Source organism: Rhinoderma darwinii, chromosome 10 (assembly GCF_050947455.1).
Source record: "Rhinoderma darwinii isolate aRhiDar2 chromosome 10, aRhiDar2.hap1, whole genome shotgun sequence".
Classification (NCBI taxonomy): Eukaryota; Metazoa; Chordata; class Amphibia; order Anura; family Rhinodermatidae; genus Rhinoderma; species Rhinoderma darwinii.
Window position 1 is genome coordinate 77104516 of NC_134696.1, and position 18758 is coordinate 77123273.

The 18758-nt window shown below is 41.9% G+C and overlaps 1 protein-coding gene across 2 annotated transcripts in view; it reads right to left on the minus strand.

Moving 5' to 3' along the window:
• The window catches only part of MCAM (melanoma cell adhesion molecule), a 172579-nt gene that overhangs the window by 85422 nt on the left and 68399 nt on the right, over positions 1–18758 (minus strand). For both annotated transcript variants that reach the window (XM_075840087.1, XM_075840088.1), the window contains one exon: positions 15737–15944. In XM_075840087.1, the coding sequence (XP_075696202.1) occupies positions 15737–15944 (208 nt within the window). The remainder of the gene's footprint in view (positions 1–15736; positions 15945–18758) is intronic.

Below are 18758 nucleotides of genomic sequence, written 5' to 3' on the forward strand. Positions count from 1 at the left end.
GTTGGTCTTCTTCGGGAATATCCATGGTTTCCCGTATTGCTTGAATTAAGGTATCAGACATCTCGGAAGAGAAGAAATTTTTTTTCTCTTGAGTGGAAGAAGTTGAAGGCAAGAGTTCCTCTCCTTCTTCTAACTCACCCTCCGATAGGTAATAACACTCCTGCTCCGAGTCAGACCCCTGAGAGGGAGGACAATATTTTTGATCCACTTCCATCCGTGGTCTTTTTGCCCGGGAGTGGGAGGCAGTTTCTTGAGGAGGGGCGAGGGAGGCTACTGACTGACCCACTTCTTCACGAATCATAGCCCTAAGTTCAGACATGAACGTTGGTTGTTCCTCCTTTAGTATTTTTGCAATACAATCCTGACACAATTGTTTCCTATGTGACTCTGGCAATTTTTTTGCACAAGTCGCACATTTTTTAACCTACTTTTTATCAGTTTGTCTCTGAGAGGAATCTTTATCCTAGAGAAAACAGAAGGTAGGTAAAGTATGGTGTACATACATAAGGAGTCATAACCCTTACCCCAAGGGTGAGACTCACGTGACCCTGGGACATATCTGGAGTTCCATCAGGACGAGGAAGTTCCATACCACGACAGGTAACAGGCAATGCAATATCCAATCCACAAAAATAATCCAAGTTAGAGTTATCAGCTCTAACTACATACCTGTGCGTGTCCCTTTAAATGCGGGCGTTTTGAATTTCCCGCCTTCCAAGATGGCCGCTGACTGGAAGAAGCCCGACGTCATTTCCGGTCGGCTATTCGTTCTTTCCTTATAGTGCAGCCGGCGACTGAGGCTTGTTATGCGGTGCAGCGAGGATCCCTGCCGGTGCGTCCACGTCTATGGAGCTGCCGGTCCCCGCCTGGTCCGTGGCCAGGCCGAAGCCTGCTTGGGAATCCCCAGCCCCCACACACTTCCCGAACCCTGCCTAGGATTCCTCCGGTAGGTGTCTCAGGGTGGGAGCTAAGGGACCCCTCGTTCGAGGGGTGTTAGTCTGGGCTTTAGGGGGAAGAGAAGGGGGAGTGCACGGACCCCCCGATCTTGCCCCCTGCCCGAGTTTCTTTCCTGCAGTAATACAGGAGCGACGTCTCTCTGCTCCTGACCCTGTGGGGACAGGAAGAACACTGGCAAGTGGGTGGTGGGAGGGGCCTTTTAACCTCTCTGTCTTCCTGTCCCTACAGAGGTCAATAGGGCAACCTCCTGTAGTGCTGTCATGAGGGATGTACTGGAAAATAGTGATTCTGGCATTGTTTTTTACTTATTTTTTTTGCGGTGTTCACCATGCAGGAAAAATAACATTATAGTTTTATCGTTTGGGTCGTTAAGAACGTGGTGATACCAAATTTGTGTACTTTTTTTAACATGTTCATTTTTGTTCCCATAATAAAAACTTATTATAGGGAAAAGAAGCATTTGTTGTTTATGTAACTTATAACTTTTATTTTTTACCTTTTATAAAACATTTTTAGTAACTTACCTATACTTTTTTTTACTTGTCCCACTTGCAGCTCTGATCACTGCTAGAATACATTACACTACCTACGTAGCGTAATGTATTCTAACTGTCATTGTGACGTGACAGTCACTTGACAGGAAGCCTTGGAGGACCAGCCTCCGGCTGGTCCTCATAGACTTCCGTACATGGCAGCCTGGAGGCCATTGTCTGGCTTCCGGTTGCAATGGCAACCATCGCCAGCCCCCGTGATTTCATGTGGGGGCTGGCGATCTGCTCTAAACTCCTTAAATGCGACAATCACAATCGACTGCCGCATCTAAGGGGTTAACTGCCGAAACCAGCGGCGAGGGGCTGCTGATCAGCAACAGGGAATACAGGGCAAACACCCTGCACAGTTAACCGCCGCTGCGGTGTATCGCCGCACGGCGGTTAACTGTCAAAGTACAGACGTAACTGCACGTCAAGGTGCGCGAAGTTACTGCTCACCTTGACGTGCAGTTACGTCAAGGTGCGGGAAGGGGTTAAGTATATTCTGAAGAAGGCCTGGAATTGGAGACTTAATGATACACTTTTAGAAGATACTTCCAATATTGAGATATTAGAAAGCAGGCTCAAATAATTTTTTGTATTTAATGGCACTCCTCATATTTCGTACCCTATACTATGGGAGGCCCATAAGGCCTTTGTCAGAGGACAATTGATAGCTTTAGGTTCGAAAATTAAAAAGCAAAGAACTCACAAACTTAAATCATTGTTATCCCAGATATCAGTGCTCGAAAACTTACATAAAAGATCCTTGCAAATTTCTGCACAAGAAGATTTGAATAATTTGAGATGTCAATTGTTAGACCTTTTAAATGTGAAAGCAGCTAAATCATTTCAATCTCTTAAGTATGAATTATACGCTCAACAAAACAAAAGGAAAAAGTATTTATTTCCCATATTAAATCCTGACAGGGAGGACTAGTTACTGATACACCCTCGATAGCCAAAGAATTTTGTGATTATTTCAAAAGTCTCTATGATTTGTCTTCCTCTGAACTAGATATATCTTCTGACAGTTCCGGTGAGATGATAGACAAATTCCTGGAGGCGATATGCATATCCACATTATTGGAACAGGAAAAAACTCTCTTACTATGCCCTTTACTATTTCAGAACTAGAACAAGTTTTACAATCTATTCCCATAGGTAAAAGTCCTGGCCCTGATGGGCTTCCCATAATTTATTACAAAAAAAGGTAAAAACATTCCTCTCCCTTATTTTCTGGATTTATGTAATGCCATGCTGAGAGGAGATCATCTGCCGCAGAAGGCTTAAAGAGGCTCTGTCACCAGATTTTGCACCCCCTATCTGCTATTGCAGCAGATAGGCGCTGCAATGTAGATTACAGTAACGTTTTTATTTTTAAAAAACAAGCATTTTTGGCCAAGTTATGACCATTTTTGTATTTATGCAAATGAGGCTTGCAAAAGTACAACTGGGCGTGTTTAAAAGTAAAAGTACAACTGGGCGTGTTTAAAAGTAAAAGTACAACTGGGCGTGTATTATGTGCGTACATCGGGGCGTTTTTACTTCTTTTACTAGCTGGGCGTTCTGACGAGAAGTATCATCCACTTCTCTTCAGAACGCCCAGCTTCTGGCAGATCACGCTGTGACGTCACTTCCCCAGGTCCTGCATCGTGTCAGACGAGCGAGGACACATCGGCACCAGAGGCTACAGTTGATTCTGCAGCAGCATCGGCGTTTGCAGGTAAGTAGCTACATCGACTTACCTGCAAACGCCGATGCTGCTGCAGAATCAACTGTAGCCTCTGGTGCCGATGTGTCCTCGCTCGTCCGACACGATGCAGGACCTGTGAGTGACGTCACAGCGTGATCTCTCGAGAACACGCTGTGTGTCTGTGCACTGCCAGAAGCTGGGCGTTCTGAAGAGAAGTGGATGATACTTCTCGTCAGAACGCCCAGCTAGTAAAAGAAGTAAAAACGCCCCGATGTACACACATAATACACGCCCAGTTGTACTTTTACTTTTAAACACGCCCAGTTGTACTTTTGCAAGCCTCATTGCAATAGCAGATAGGGGTTGCAAAATCTGGTGACAGAGCCTCTTTAAGAAGCGTTTATCACCGTTTTACCGAAAGAAGGGAAAGATCACACTCTCTGTGGGAATTACCGCCCCATATCTTTACTTAACTGTGACCTGAAATGGTGGGCCAAACTACTAGCCAACCGACTATGTCTCTTTCTTGAAAAATTGATAGACCCTGAACTGTCGGGTTTCGTACCCAAAAGAGAAGGTAAACACAACACTATGAGGGTAATGCACGCGATATATATTATGCCAAAGCACACAATATCCCACTGATTCTTTTAAGTACAGATGCCGAAAAGGCCTTTGACAGGGTCAGTTGTGTATATATGGAAAAGGTACTACAAAAATTTGAGATCCCACAAGAATTTATAACAGTCATTTTATCCCTTTATACTGATCCGTCGGCCCTTATTCAAATTAACGGTACTTTATCTGATAGATTCTTCATAAAAAATGGCACTAGGCAAGGTTGTCCATTGTCACCAACCTTATTTATTTTAGTAATGGAAACACTGATTAAGAAAATCAGACAGGACCCGACTGTTCAGGGCCTGACTGTAGGGAATTTCACCCATAAGATAGCAGCCTTTACTGACTCAAATTAAGGAAATACTGGAATCTTGAAGTATTCCTTATGTTTCATGACTCGGCAGCAAAAATTTCCTAATGACCTATATCCTCCCTCAAATTATATATATTCTTCAGACCCTTCCATTGGATATACCTGCTTCTTATTTCCACAAATTCCAAGACACCTTTATTAAATTCTTATGGAGAGGATCTAAACCTAGGATAGCATATAGTACTTTAATACAAAAAAATGAAACATGGTGGAATTGGTCTACCAGACCTTGCTACATAGCTTCACATTTATCCAGATGGCTAGAATTAGTTAACCATAGAAACACAAAATTGCATGTTCAATTAGAAAGACATCTTCCAAAATCTAAAAAATTAACTTCTACTCTGGTGAAAAGATGTCACCCGCTCTACACTCAATTTTATTCATAACAACTTCACCATGAAATCCTATTTGAATACTATCAATAACGCTTATACCCTAAGCCAAGTTTCCTCAGTGACACCTCTTAACTTATTACCTGCCCTCCTAAAAGACAAACCTATACCAACTCCCCCTCATTGGAAAAAAACGTCAACCTTTTACAGTTCACGATCTCTTTAAAAGCCCAGGACCTCAGCCAATTATTTCTTTACTGAACAAATTGAACCCATTACTCTTAACTCTCCTAGAACACTTAGATTTTAGCTCCTCGGGCTCTACTTTTTTGTCTTCGTTTAAGGATAACTGTAGAGACCCTACATGGTTTGAGAACTACTTACTACTACCCATCCTTCCTAAAAAACTGCTTTCTAAATTATACCATGGTCTGCTTCTTAACCACTCTCCAGGGAAAACTAATTTCTTGAATGCTTGGGAGAAGGAACTGAATGTTTCCTTCACCAGAGATGATGTTTCACATATACTCACTAATTCCCATGGTTTCTCGGAATGCATACGCATTCAGGAAAACTAATTTCAAACGGTTTCAAGATAGTACAGGACCCCTGCTTTCCTTCATCGTTTTGTGCTGTTAAGTAACGACAATTGCTAGAGATGTGGGGAACCCAATGATACAATTTCTCATCTATGGTAGAGTTCCCCAAAGATCTGAACTTATTGGTCCAGTATTAATGATATAGTTAACTGTTTATGCTCTAACACTATTCAATTCACTCCGGGACGAACTTATCTTATAATGGTGGACAACTGGATCCTTTCGCCCATCTAAAAATGATCTCACTACGCATTTGGTTACAACGGCCAAACTGCTTATTCCTCTGCAATGGAGATCTGAGAAGGTCCATTAAATTTGTAGACTGGAGAAGTTAGCGAGCTGGGATAACAAAAATAGGTTTATTTTCCTTAAAATCTGGCAACCGTGGCTGGATCATATCAAGAACCTGAATGGCCAGTCTTAATTCAACGTGTATTTTTATGCTCAAAGTCCCCTCTAGTCTCATGTACAATCCTCGAATGTGATGATTTATACTCTGATGTTTATATCGGCTTATATGTATAATCAATACCACTTTTGTTATTAGTTCATTTTCTTTCTATGTTCCATACGGTTTATTGACTCTTGATAAATTACTCCATTATTGCATTAGGCCTGCATGCCTACATTATCAATATTGGAGCTGAAAGGAAAAAAAATGGCACAAACGTAGGGCATTACCCACAAACAATGTGGAATGGAAGGTGTTGTAGTGATATGCTCACCTGGTGGTCACCCCTGTAGATTTGGTCTTTGATATGTGGATTATCCAGGGAACTGCAGGCCATGGGTTGTGCTAGATTCAAAATTCTTTCTCCGGTTTCCAGAAATGGTAGCAGTGTGGTTGGAAGTCCCAAAAAGCAGCCTTACAAACGGCGCTGTTCCCTTTTAAAAGGATGTGAAATGGTTCCTTATTACCGCATAGCAAGGAAGCAAACACTATAATGACGTGAAAGTTCTTTAATGATATGGATGGACACAAGAGACGCGTTTCGGAGCCGGACCAGCTCCTTCCTCAGGCAGTATCACAGAGAACCAGTATGACATTTTTGTATATGTTTGCTTTTTTGTCGCTTTTAATAAAAACTAGTTTTGACAAAAAAACAAAATAAACTAACAACGTTGAGGACTGAAGACGCAGTAGTGGGCCAAGGAGACTTAGTACAGCATATCAAAGAGACATCATGCTTACTTCACTTCGAAATCGGAAGATTTCCAGCTGGTGCCATCAGCTCAGAACTTGGCGAAATCAGTGGGAGCCAGGTACACCCATCTGCTTTTCAGAGAAGTCTGGCCAGAAGTAGTTTTCATGGAAGTATTGCGGCCAAAAAGCCATACCTTGGACGTGGAAACAATGCCAAGCAACTGTGCATGAAAACATAGGAACTGGGATGCAGAAAAATGGTAGCATGTGCTCTGGATTTGACTGTAACATAAGGCAGTTTGTTTGCCGAAGGGCTGGAGAGCGGAACAATAATGAGTGTCTGCAGGCAACAGTAAAACATGGTGGAGGTTCCTTGCAAGTTTGGGGCTTCATTTCAGTAAATGCAGTTGGGGATTTGGTCAGGTTTAATGGTGTCCTCAATGCTTAAAAATACAGATACTTATCAATTATGCAATACCATCAGGGAGGCGTCCGATTGGCTACAAATTTATTCTGCATCAGGACAACGACCCCAAACATACAGCCAATGTCATTATGAACTCATTCATTCAGCGTAAAAAAGAACAAGGAGCCCTGCAAGTGATGATATGGCCCCAAAAATAGCCCTTATCTCAACATCATCGAGTCTGTCTGGGATTACATGAAGAAACAGAAGGCTTTGAGGGAGCCTACAGCTACAGAAGATCTGTGGTTAGTTAGTTCGCCAAGGTGCTTAACCCCTTAACGACCGCCCACCGACTTTTGACGTCAGGCGGTGCATGTACTCAGTCTACAGCGACGCCTTTTGGCGTCGCTGTAGTAGAGTGGGTTTAACGGCACCCTGGTGACATCTGCACTAAAAACCGGCTGTAAGTAACAGGTCCGGTTCTTAGTGCAGCCATCAGGACCTGCCGATTTCGTCGTAACAGCACGTGACCGCTGTGACAGCCAATCACAGCGGTCACATGCTGTTACTGCGTACAGAGCCGCCGGGAGTGTCTAAATGACAGCTCCTGCTCTAAGAACGAGCTGTTGCTAGCAGCTCTGTTCTTAGAGCAGTGATCAGGAGCCAATAGTATTGGTTCCTGATCTTTTGTGATCACTATGAGATCCAATCATAGTGATCACTACTGTAAAATAAAAGTAAAAACATGTAACTGTTTCTCCTCACTGTTCTAGCTGTGGAGAGAAACAGATACAAGTGTGTCAGTGTCCCCACACAAAATCACTTGTCCCTTACACAGTTTATTAAAAAAAAAACACATTTTTTTCAGTATTTTATAGTATATAGTATATACATATATATATATAAATATAAATATATTTACTGTATATACTAAGAATCGTACTATAAACTACTTTCTTTTTAGGGTACGCTGTTAGACGGCGTGTACGCTGTTAGGCCTCATGCACACGACCGTAGCCGTGTGCACGGCCGTGATTTTCGGGTCGGCCGGCTGCGGACTGTCAGCCGCAGGCCGCCCGCAAATCGCGGGACATGCACATGGCCGCCACCATTGTTTTCAATGAGCCCGGACCGCAGAACAGGGCCGTAATAAGACATGCCCGTTCTTTCTGCGGTCCGGGCTCCCGGGCCGTGCAAGGACCGCAAAAACTACGGTCGTGTGCATGGCCCCATAGAAAATAATGGGGCCGCAATTCTCCCGTGGATTTTCGGGGGAATTGCGGCCGCAAAAACACCTTCATGTGCATGGGGCCTTAGACGGCGTAGGGTGCTGTTCTGGGCTTGGGTTTACGGTTTGTGTTAGGCGTAGGGTTTAGGTTTAGGTTTGAAAAAAAACTTTCATTCTTTTAGTGTTCTTAGTTGATTAGGCTTCATGCACACGACCGTGCTCGTAATTACGACTCGTAATTACGAGCACGGCCGGCCGCTTTTGCGAGCCGTGCTGTCATTATAAAGTATAGCAGCACGGCCCGTAAAATAGAAAAATAGAACATGTTCTATTTTTTTAACGGCACAGGCACCTTCCCGTGAAAAAACGGGAAGGTACCCGTGGGTAACAAGTCTATGAGCCCGTTATTGCAGGTCGTAATTACGACCCGCAATAACGGGTGTTTTTACGGTCGTGTGCATGAGGCCTTAGTTGATAAAAAAAAAAATTTAAACCGCTAGTTCCATTTATTATTTGCGGTTTAGACTGTATTATCATTATGGCTGCCAGAAGATACAGCGTTGAGGAAGCCTATCAGATGCTATGCTCAGATACGGATTCTGCATCTGAAGTTGAGCTTTTAGGGTATGTGCACACGTAGTGACCAAAAACGTCTGAAAATACGGAGCTGTTTTCAAGGGAAAACAGACCCTGATTTTCAGACGTTTTTTGAGCAACTCACGGTTTTCGCTGCGTTTTCGCTGCGTTTTTTACGTCCGTTTTTGGAGCTGTTTTCATTGGAGTCTATGAGAAAACGGCTCCAAAAACGTCCAAAGAAGTGTCCTGCACTTCTTTTGATGAGGCTGTATTTTTACGCGTCGTCGTTTGACAGCTGTCAAACGATGACGCGTAAATGACAGGTTGTCTGCACAGTACGTCGGCAAACCCATTCAAATGAATGGGCAGATGTTTGCCGACGTATTGTAGCCCTATTTTCAGACGTAAAACGAGGCATAATACGCCTCGTTTACATCTGGAAATAGGTCGTGTGAACCCAGCCTTACTTGACAGCGAAAGTGTCGCTTCAAGGGATTCTATGGATATGAGACCCAGCACCAGTGATATGGGAGATGGCGCAGTTGCCACAACGTCCGTTCAAAGTGCAGCCCCTGAAATTGCACAACCCCACCAAACCGATTTAGTGTGGGAACCCACGAGTTTATTTTCTCCCACCATAAATGACTTTATTGCTACTCCCGGCATACAAATTTGTATGCCAGGCAGTACATTGCCAATAAGCCTTCGTCACCTAATGCCAGGTTGTGGAATCCCACAAATTTCAAGGGGCGTCTCTCATTCCGTCAATTCATACCCTCAAAAAGTGCAAAATACGGTGTAAAGATCTACAAGTTATGTGAAAGCACTACTGGCTACACATGTGCATTTAAGATCTACGAGGGTAAAGACAGTGAATTTAATCCACCAGGCTGCCCTCCAAATATTGGTACCACTGGTAAGATTGTGTGGGATTTAATTGGCCCTTTCCTACACAAGGGGTATCATGTATACACGGACAGTTTTTATACCAGGGTGCCATTGTTTAGCGCCCTTCATTGTGCCAACACCGGAGCCTGTGGCACAATACGCAGGAATCGCAAAGGTTTCCCACGTCAACTTGTGGATAAAAAACTACGAAAGGGGGAGTCATGTGCTTTTCAAATTGAGAAGATGCTGGCTTTAAAATTTCGTGACCGCAAGGACGTCTACATGATCAGCACTGTCCATTCAAGTGCAACAGCAACTATTAGAGAACGTGGGGCCTCTGCAGATAGACAAAAGCCTGTGTGTGTCATCGGCTATAACAAATTCAAGTTGCGATGCAGAACGCATTTGTCCTGTACAAAAAATCAGCGGGCAGGGCGACATTCTTTGAATTTCAGGAGAAAGTGATTGAAGATCTCCTATTTCAATCTGCAGACCAGAGAGTAGTCCATGAGTCAGAGGATGTACACCGACTTGTTGAAAAACATTTTTTACACCCCATCCCTTCAACATCTAACCAAAAATACCCCAAAAAACGGTGTCGGGTCTGCAGCAAACGAGGACAGCGAAGTGAGTCACGATATTATTGTTCCGCTTGTCCTTCCAAACCCTGGTCTATGCATAAGTCCCTGTTTTGTCCTTATCAATACACTATGGGCTTTATTACAGTTTTGTTCAGGTTTTTGGTGGACCTCTTACACCCGACAATACTTCTAGAAATAGCGACATTAATTTGGGGAGTAGTGGTCCTTTACTGTATCTATACATACGGTGTGGGACACTGCCCCTTTATATATTCTACAGGTGATTGGTTGTTTTGTGCACATTGCGGTTCCTACCTTGCCGGGCAGGGGCTTGTTATGGTGTACCGCGTCACTTGGCACATTCGTCCCTTATATAGGGATTGATGGAGCTAAAGAGACGTTGTATGACCAGTCACTTTGAATAATAAAGTCATTACAGCCCTACAAATTTTCTTTCATCCTGTGAACATGCTCTAGTTTTCCACATAGCTGGATACATTCTTCCTCCTTTTTTTTGGATATATTGCCTTTTTCCGCCAACAGTTTAATGCATTTTCCCACTCTAACTTACTATATATCAGAGCGGGTTGATATACATAATGTCTATGGACTGACATGATTTCAGGACAGCTGCTTTCTTAGCACGACGTAGTCATAGGGTGTAGAAACTGTTAGGGACATCTATTTCTCAATCTAGAAAAGTGGAATCCTCCCATTTTCAAAGCAAAATGTGTGTCCTGAAAGCCTCCGGGTGCTCCCTTCCTTTTGGGTCCTGCCGTGTGTCCAGGAAACACATTAGGGCCACAATGGGGATATTTTTGAACACAAGAGAAACAGGGTGATACATTTTCTGGTGCATTTCCTTATTCTCATGTCCTCTGTACAAGAAATCTGACCTTAAAATGACACATTTGTGAAAAAAAGTGAAATAAAATTTTCTTTCAACCTGCTTTGCATTAATTCCTGCGAAAACTGTGGGGTCAAAACACTTAGTACACACCTAGATGAATACCTTAAGCAGTCTAGTTTTCAAAATGGGGTAATTTATGGGGAGTTTCTATCTTTTTGGCAGCTCAGTGCCTCTATAAATGTGTAATGGGACCTGAAACATTTTCAAGCAAAATGTGTGTCCTGAAAGTCTTCGGGCGCTACCTCTCTTTCGGGCCCTGCCGTGTGTCCAGGCAACGCATTAGGGTCACAATGGGGGCATTTTTGAAAATGGGAGAAACAGGGTGATAGATTTTGGGGGGTGTTTCTTCATTCTCATGGTCGCTTTACAAAGAAATCGGTCTTCAAAGTGATACTTTTATATAAAAAGTGTTTTGTTTTTTTATTTCACCTGCTATGCATTCAATTTAGCAAAAAACTGTGGGGTCAAAATACTCACTACAGCCCTAGATAAATACCTTAAGGGGTCTAGTTTTCTAAATGGGGTCGTTTATGGGGAGTTTCTATCGTTCTGGTAGTTCAAAACCTCTCCAAATGTACAGTGGGGCCTAAAACATTTTCAAGCAAAATATGAGACCTGAATGCCTCCGGTTGCTCCCTTCCTTTCAGGCCCTGCCGTGTGTCCATGCAACGCATTAGGGTCACAATGTGGGCATTTTTGAAAACAGGAGAAACAGGGTGATAGATTTTAGGGTGTGTTTCTTCATTCTGATGGTCGCTTTACAAAGAAATCGGTCTTCAAAGTGATACTTTTATATAAAAAGTGTTTGTTTTTTTTATTTCACCTGCTATACATTAAATTTAGCAAAAAACTGTGGGGTCAAAATACTCACTACACCCCTAGATAAATACCTTAAGGTGTCTAGTTTTCTAAATGGGGTTGTTTATGGGGAGTTTCTATCGTTCTGGTAGTTCAAAACCTCTCCAAATGTACAGTGGGGCCTAAAACATTTTCAAGCAAAAATGAGACCTGAATGCCTCCTGTTGCTCCCTTCCTTTCGGGCCCTGCCGTGTGTCCAGGCAACGCATTAGGATCACAATGTGGGCATTTTTGAAAACAGGAGAAACAGGGTGATAGATTTTGGGGTGCATTTCTTCATTCTCATGGTCGCTTTACAAAGAAATCGGTCTTCAAAGTGATAATTTTATGAAAAAAGTGAAATTATATGTTTTTACGCCTGCTTTGCATGAATTCTTACAAAAAAACTGTGGGGTCAAAATACTTACAACACCCCTTAATAAATACCTTAAGGGGTGTAGTTTTCAAAATGGTGTCACTTGTGGGGGTTTCCACCATTCTGACACCTATGAGCCTCTGAAAACCTGGCTTGGTGCAGGAAAACAAAATGTACTTCAAAATTTATAAAATCATTACTAAACTTGTAAGTCTTCTAAATTGCTAAAAAAAAAAAATATTTTTTTTTCAAAAGTGCTGCCAAAATAGAGTAAAGCGATGGAAATATATATTTAATAAAAAAAATTGTACAGTATGTATGTACATATGTGACATATTGCAGTTAAAAATAGGGAAAAATGATAATTTTTACAAAATTTCTTCAATTTTTCTATTTTTTCATTCATTTCCGCAAATCGTATCAGTCTACTTTTACCACTAAAATAAAGTACAACATGTGACGAAAAAACAATGTCAGAATTACTTGGATATTCAAAACTTTCGCACAGTTATTCTCTGATAAAGTCGGACATACCAGATTTAACAAATCTGGCTTCGTCATTAAGGTCTTTTCAGGCCCGGTCATTAAGGGGTTAAAACAACCTTTCTGCCGAGTTCCTTCAAAAACTATGTGCAAGTGTACCCAGCAGGATTGATGCAGTTTTGAATGCCAAGGGTGGTCACACCAAATATTTATTTGATTTAGATTTCTCCTCTGTTCATTCACTTTGCAATTTGTTAAGTGATTAAAAAAAACTACTAACACTTCTGTTTTAAAAAGAATTCTTACTTTGCAACGTTTTTCCACAATTGCCTAAAAATTTGCACAGTAATATAGTCGGATATGAATGGGGTTTTCTGGGTTCAATAACTTAATTTTCTCTGAAGCGTCCCATCATCCTTCACCATCTCACAGTCTGACAGATGGCTCTGGGTTTATGCATAATGCCAAATAGAGATTTCACACAGACAACAGTGGGGCAATACCTTGCACGACTACTAAAAATACAACAGCGCATGCGAGTACGAACGAAAAGGAAGCCATGTAAACAATGAAGAGGCTGCGGTGCTCATACCATCGATGCAGCTCTTTTAAATAACTGATCAGTGGGGGTGCCGAGAGTAGGACTCCAGTCGATCTAATATTGCTGGCCTATCCTAAGGATAGGTCATCAATTATAAAAACCTAAATAACCTATTTAAAGTTACTGTATTAGTAGTATTATAGAAAATGATGTACATTCAAGTGTTAGGCAAAAATTGGGGGAAGAACCTCTATGGACCTAACAATGCCCCTGGGCACAAAGTCTGTACCCTTAAATACTACATGGCCAAAAGTATGTGGAGATCCTTCGTAATTATTGTGTTCAGGTGTTTAAGCCACATCAATTGCAAACAGGTGCATAAAATCAAGCACACAGCCATGCAATTTCCATAGACAAACATTGGTAGTAATATGGGTTGTAATGAAGAGCTAAGTGACTTTAAACGTGGCACTGTCATAGGATGCTACCATTGGCACAAGTCAGTTCATGAAATTTCTAATCTGCTAAATTTGCCCTGATCAATTGTAAGTGTTATTATTGAGAAGAGGAAGGAGTAACAACAGCTGAGCCACGAAGTAGAAAACCACACAAAAACTCACAGAGCGGGTCAGCCAAGTGCTGAAGCGCATGGCATGTATAAATCGCTTATTGTGTGTTACATCATTCCCTACAGAGTTCCACACTGCCTCTGAAAGTGATATCAGCACAAGAGCCATGCATTAGGAACTTCGTAAAACGGGTTTCCATTATCGAGCAGCTGCACACAAACCTAAGGTCACCGTGCGCAATGCCAAGGGCATTTGGGCTAGGCTCCTTATTTCCAGTAAAGGGTAATCTTGATGCTACAGCATACATAAGACATTTTAAGTAATTGTATGCTTCCAACTTTGTGCCCACAGTTTGGTGGAGGAGCATTTCTTGTTCCTGAACAGAGCCATGACCTCAACCCAATCAAACTCTTTTGGGATGAATTGGAATGCGGATTGTGAGATGGACCTCCTCGTACAACATTAGCGTCTGATATCCCAAATTCTCCTTTGGCTAAATGGACACAAATTCCCACAGACATACTCCAAAAGCTTGTCATACTCCAAGAGCCGCAAAAGGGTTCTAAACTCCATATTACCGGCCATGGTTTTGGAATGGGATGTCCAACAATCTTATATAGGCGTGAGGGTCCGTTGTCCACATATTTTTGGCCTGTACCTTTGGGTTAAATGCACCTACTGTAAAGACCTTATTGTCTAACATCATTGCTTAAGTCAGTGGTGCCTCATACTCATAGGGAATATACTGTCACAAAAGGACGTAATGTTTAAATAACGTTTTTATGTTAAATGTTTTTTTTTGGTGGTGTCTTTTTTTTTGTTTTACTTTTTAATTTAAATTTCAGTATTAATACACATTTTGGAAGTTTTGCCGTTTTCACAGTGACCACTGATCCCACACAATAGGCTGACACTTCCTGTTCTGTAGAGATCACTTCTAAGCAGTCATCTCATCATCACAGGCAGGATTGCAATGAACAGTAACTCCTCTTTGATAAAGCTAGATCATACCACTGACAAAAGGTGAGGTGGACAAAGCTCATCTGCTCCCCTTTTCCTGGAAAGTGACCTTCGCACATGTCACAGAGCATGCCCACAACACTGTCCCATAGAATTCAATGAGCCGGCTTTAGCCTAAGGTTTCCTATGTACACGTGGCTATTTTAAAGCAAATCTCTAAACTGCTGATCACAGAGCAGCACCTCATGCAAGATGGCGGCCCCATAACCATGTACAAAAAGATGGATAAAAAAAAATATACAATCAGAAAATAAAAACAGATTAAAAAAATAATGTTTCATTATCTGGTTTTAGTTGGTAAAAAAAAAAATATCTAGATGATAAACTGCCTTCAACTTAAATAGACACTAACTTTTCAAACAATTTATTCTAATCTAATAGTATACCAGATATAAATCAACTTATTTAATGAATAATTTATTACTGTTAAAATTCAGTTGTATTATACATGCAAATTCTGAGTGAAGTTACTGCCCCTATGTGTTTTCCTTCCTGTAATCTGCTGTTCACTCCTGTTGTCAAGCATTGGCTGACCCTGGTAACTGAGCAGAATTGACAGCTGCAGATTTCTATTTACCCCAGTGCTGGATTCTCAGCGACACTTCTCATTACTGCTGTATAATCTCTGCTCCATGCTTCTGGATATATGTATATATATATATATATATATATATATATATATATATATAAATATATATAAATATATATATGTGTGTGTGTGTGTGTGATAGATAGAGATAGGACAGCAGGATTCTCCTCTTCTATGTGTGCAGTGTATAGAAGACATGATAGCAGTTAAGCTCCGCCCACTAGCTCAGAGACAACTGAGAATTAGAGCTAGAGCCTGCAGAGTGCGAAACTGCTAATGCAGAATTCAAGTCATATAATGGGCAGAAATATTGTTATTCCTCATGTACACACATGACAGCTTATTCTAAAAAGTCACCTGTAAAGTTAGGTACCCTTTAAGGACCAAATTTAGTGTATATATTGATGTTTCCAAGTGATCAATATGTGTAAAGGGGACTATACCTATAAAGAACACTTTTATACACTTAGAACTCACTGTAGACGTTGACGTTCACTTTGCTTTCGCTGGCTACGCCACTTTGGTCCTCAAACCGACAAATAAATAGCTTCTTGTCTTGAATGTGTACATTTTCAATCACCAGCTCCAAATTCGCATTTACACTAACACGACTTTTCATGTCTGTTTCTTCCATGGATGTTCCTTTTGGTCCAGTGGTATAAATAATGTGGTTTCCATTCTTCTCCTATGGAAAAGGGAAAGGCGGCAAGTAAATAACGGCATCTAATATTACAGTGTAGATGAGTAGTTTAATCATGACTACTGTACTTTTTCTAAAAAAAAAAAAAGAGCATATACCCCTAAAACCAAAAATCACCAGTAAACAGAAGTTCTGTTCTGAAATTTTCATAATGATATTTAACCATTTATCAGTTGCGGTATATCTCTTTCTGGAACAGCTGAGTGGTGAATAATATGAATAATGTTACGGGGGACCCGCACCTATCTCTAGAACGGGCCCCCCTAAACCCCATTCTACTGCTCTCTGTTCTGGATGAAGCGTGTGATTTCCGACCATGAAGAAGAAAACAGCATAGCTCGCTGAGCTATGCTGTTTTCATAACTCCCATAGTAGTGAATGGGCTAAGCTGTTTCCGTACGTCCCAGAGAACTTAATAGCAGTTACGGAAACAGCTTAGCCCATTCACTACTATGGGACTCCTTGAGCTACGGTGAATTTCTTCTTCATGGTAGGGAATCAGACGCTTTAGCTGGAACAGAGCGGTAGAACAGGGTTTAGGAAGCCCCGTTCTAGAGATAGGTGCGGGTCACAGAGGTGGGACCATATCTATCTGACATTTATGACATATCCTAGGGATATGTCCCTGATGGGAAAACCCCTTTAAATACAGACCCTAGACCCCTTAATCTAATACAGACCCCCTAAATACAGACCCCCTTAAACTAATACAGACCCCAGACCAGACCCCCTAAATATGGAGCCCAGACCAGACCCCCTAAATACAGACCACAGACCCCTTAAACAAATACATCCCCTTAAACTTTCCTAGCAGCTCACCTCACAGTCTTCTCTGTGGAGTCTTTCTGCTGTACTAGGACCTGTGGTCATGTGACCTTATGTCTGCAGGTCCTTTTGCAGGACATACACAATGCAGTTTTGTCCCGGTTTTTGCTGCGATTCATGCAAAATCGCAACAAAACTGATTATGAGCCGTCATTGTTTGTAGTGATGCATTCCCAACTTCCCTATCGTTGCAGGTAGAGCTGCCATCCAGGACTTACACTGGAAAGCTTTTTGACAACCTCCATAGGAGCCGTAAGGCAAGGATCAGTTTTGATGCAGTTTTTGGTGCCGTTTTTTTAGCCCAAGCCAGAAATGCATCCAAAAAGAAAGGAAGGAAAGGTATAAAGAAAAGACTATTGCATGTCTTTTCTTTTGCGTCGATTCCTGTGTTTAGCTAAAAAAAACTGAGCCAAACACTACATCAAAAGTGTGTGTGTGTGTGAGTGCGTGCGTGCGTGCGTGTGTGCGTGCGTGTCTCTCTGCAGGGCCACCATCAGGAATTTCTGCACTCCAAACAGCCAAAGAGATTGCCCCTCCATTACCGGGGGTGGGCAACGGAAAGTGTGGTGCTCACGTTTGTACGCTATATGCAGTAACTGATTTTGTCACTGACTTCAAGTTGATACCCTGTATTTTATTGAATTCAGACAAAACATATGGCATACAATGGGATACGTCGCCTGGGGAATGGCCCCGGGGAAACTCCTCAAGTCACGGTCCATAAATGAACAGAGGCGTCAGGAGTTTTACCTGGGCCAAAGTCCAAGGACAGAGTGATTGCGATGCTCTGCCTGGGGACTCCGACATTGGGAAGCTCCTGACATTACTGTCCATATAGTGTTGTCAGAAGCGGCATACGTTTTTTTGCGGGATCTCTCAAGATGGAATATCAGAGTCTACTACGTTATTCCATCCTTCAAAAAAAATAAATAAGTATGTGTACCAAAGTATACCAACCCGACGGAGACCAAAAGGACATAATGGAGCCCTATGAACATATTTATCGTGCATGTTGGGAGCTTTTCCGATGTACAAGATAAACGCAGGGCGATAACACAATGTGGAGGGCACCTTAAGAGAAGCACTTGTCAGGATGTAAGGAGCACTAAGGCAGGTCAAAAAAACCTATACTTTCCTTGCCACGCGTCTCCCTGACGTGCTGCAACAGTCAAATAGGATGAAACGTCATCCCTAGGGGCCGGGCTGGACGCAGAAGCACAAAGTTCTGGGTAAGTATAACCTTTTTTTTTCTGAGTTGCAATTTTTTTGTGGCAGAATCGCAGCTTTTGCGCCGCAAAAATAGCAACATCTGATATTTGTTGCGGGTTTTAGCTCCCCATTGAATTCAATGGAGAAAACCCACAACAGAAAGCAGCGATTCTGCTACATAAATGGACATGCTGCGGATTAAAAAAAAATGCACAGCAGGTCAATTTATCAACAGTTTTCTAGTGCATTTTTTACGCAGTGTGTGGATGAGATTTGTTCAAATTTCATCTACTCTGCTGCTACTGTATTACGCTGCAGATATATACACAGATAGCACTGCCTCCTTGTCTCTACCTGTAAATGATGTATGTACAAATAGCATTGCCTCCTTATTTCTACCTGTAAATGATGTATGCACAGATAGCACTGCCTCCTTGTCTCTACCTGTAAATGATGTATGCACAGATAGCACTGCCTCCTTGTCTCTACTTGTAAATGATGTATGCACAGATAGTACTGCCTCCTTGTTTCTACCATTAAATGATGTATGTACAAATAGCACTGCCTCCTTATTTCTACCTGTAAATGATGTATGCACAGATAGCACTGCCTCCTTGTCTCTACCTGTAAATGATGTATGCACAGATAACACTGCCTCCTTGTCTCTACCTGTACATGATGTATGAACAAATAGCACTGCCCCCTTGTCTCTACCTGTAAATGATGTATGTACAAATAGCACTGCCTCCTTGTCTCTACCTGTAA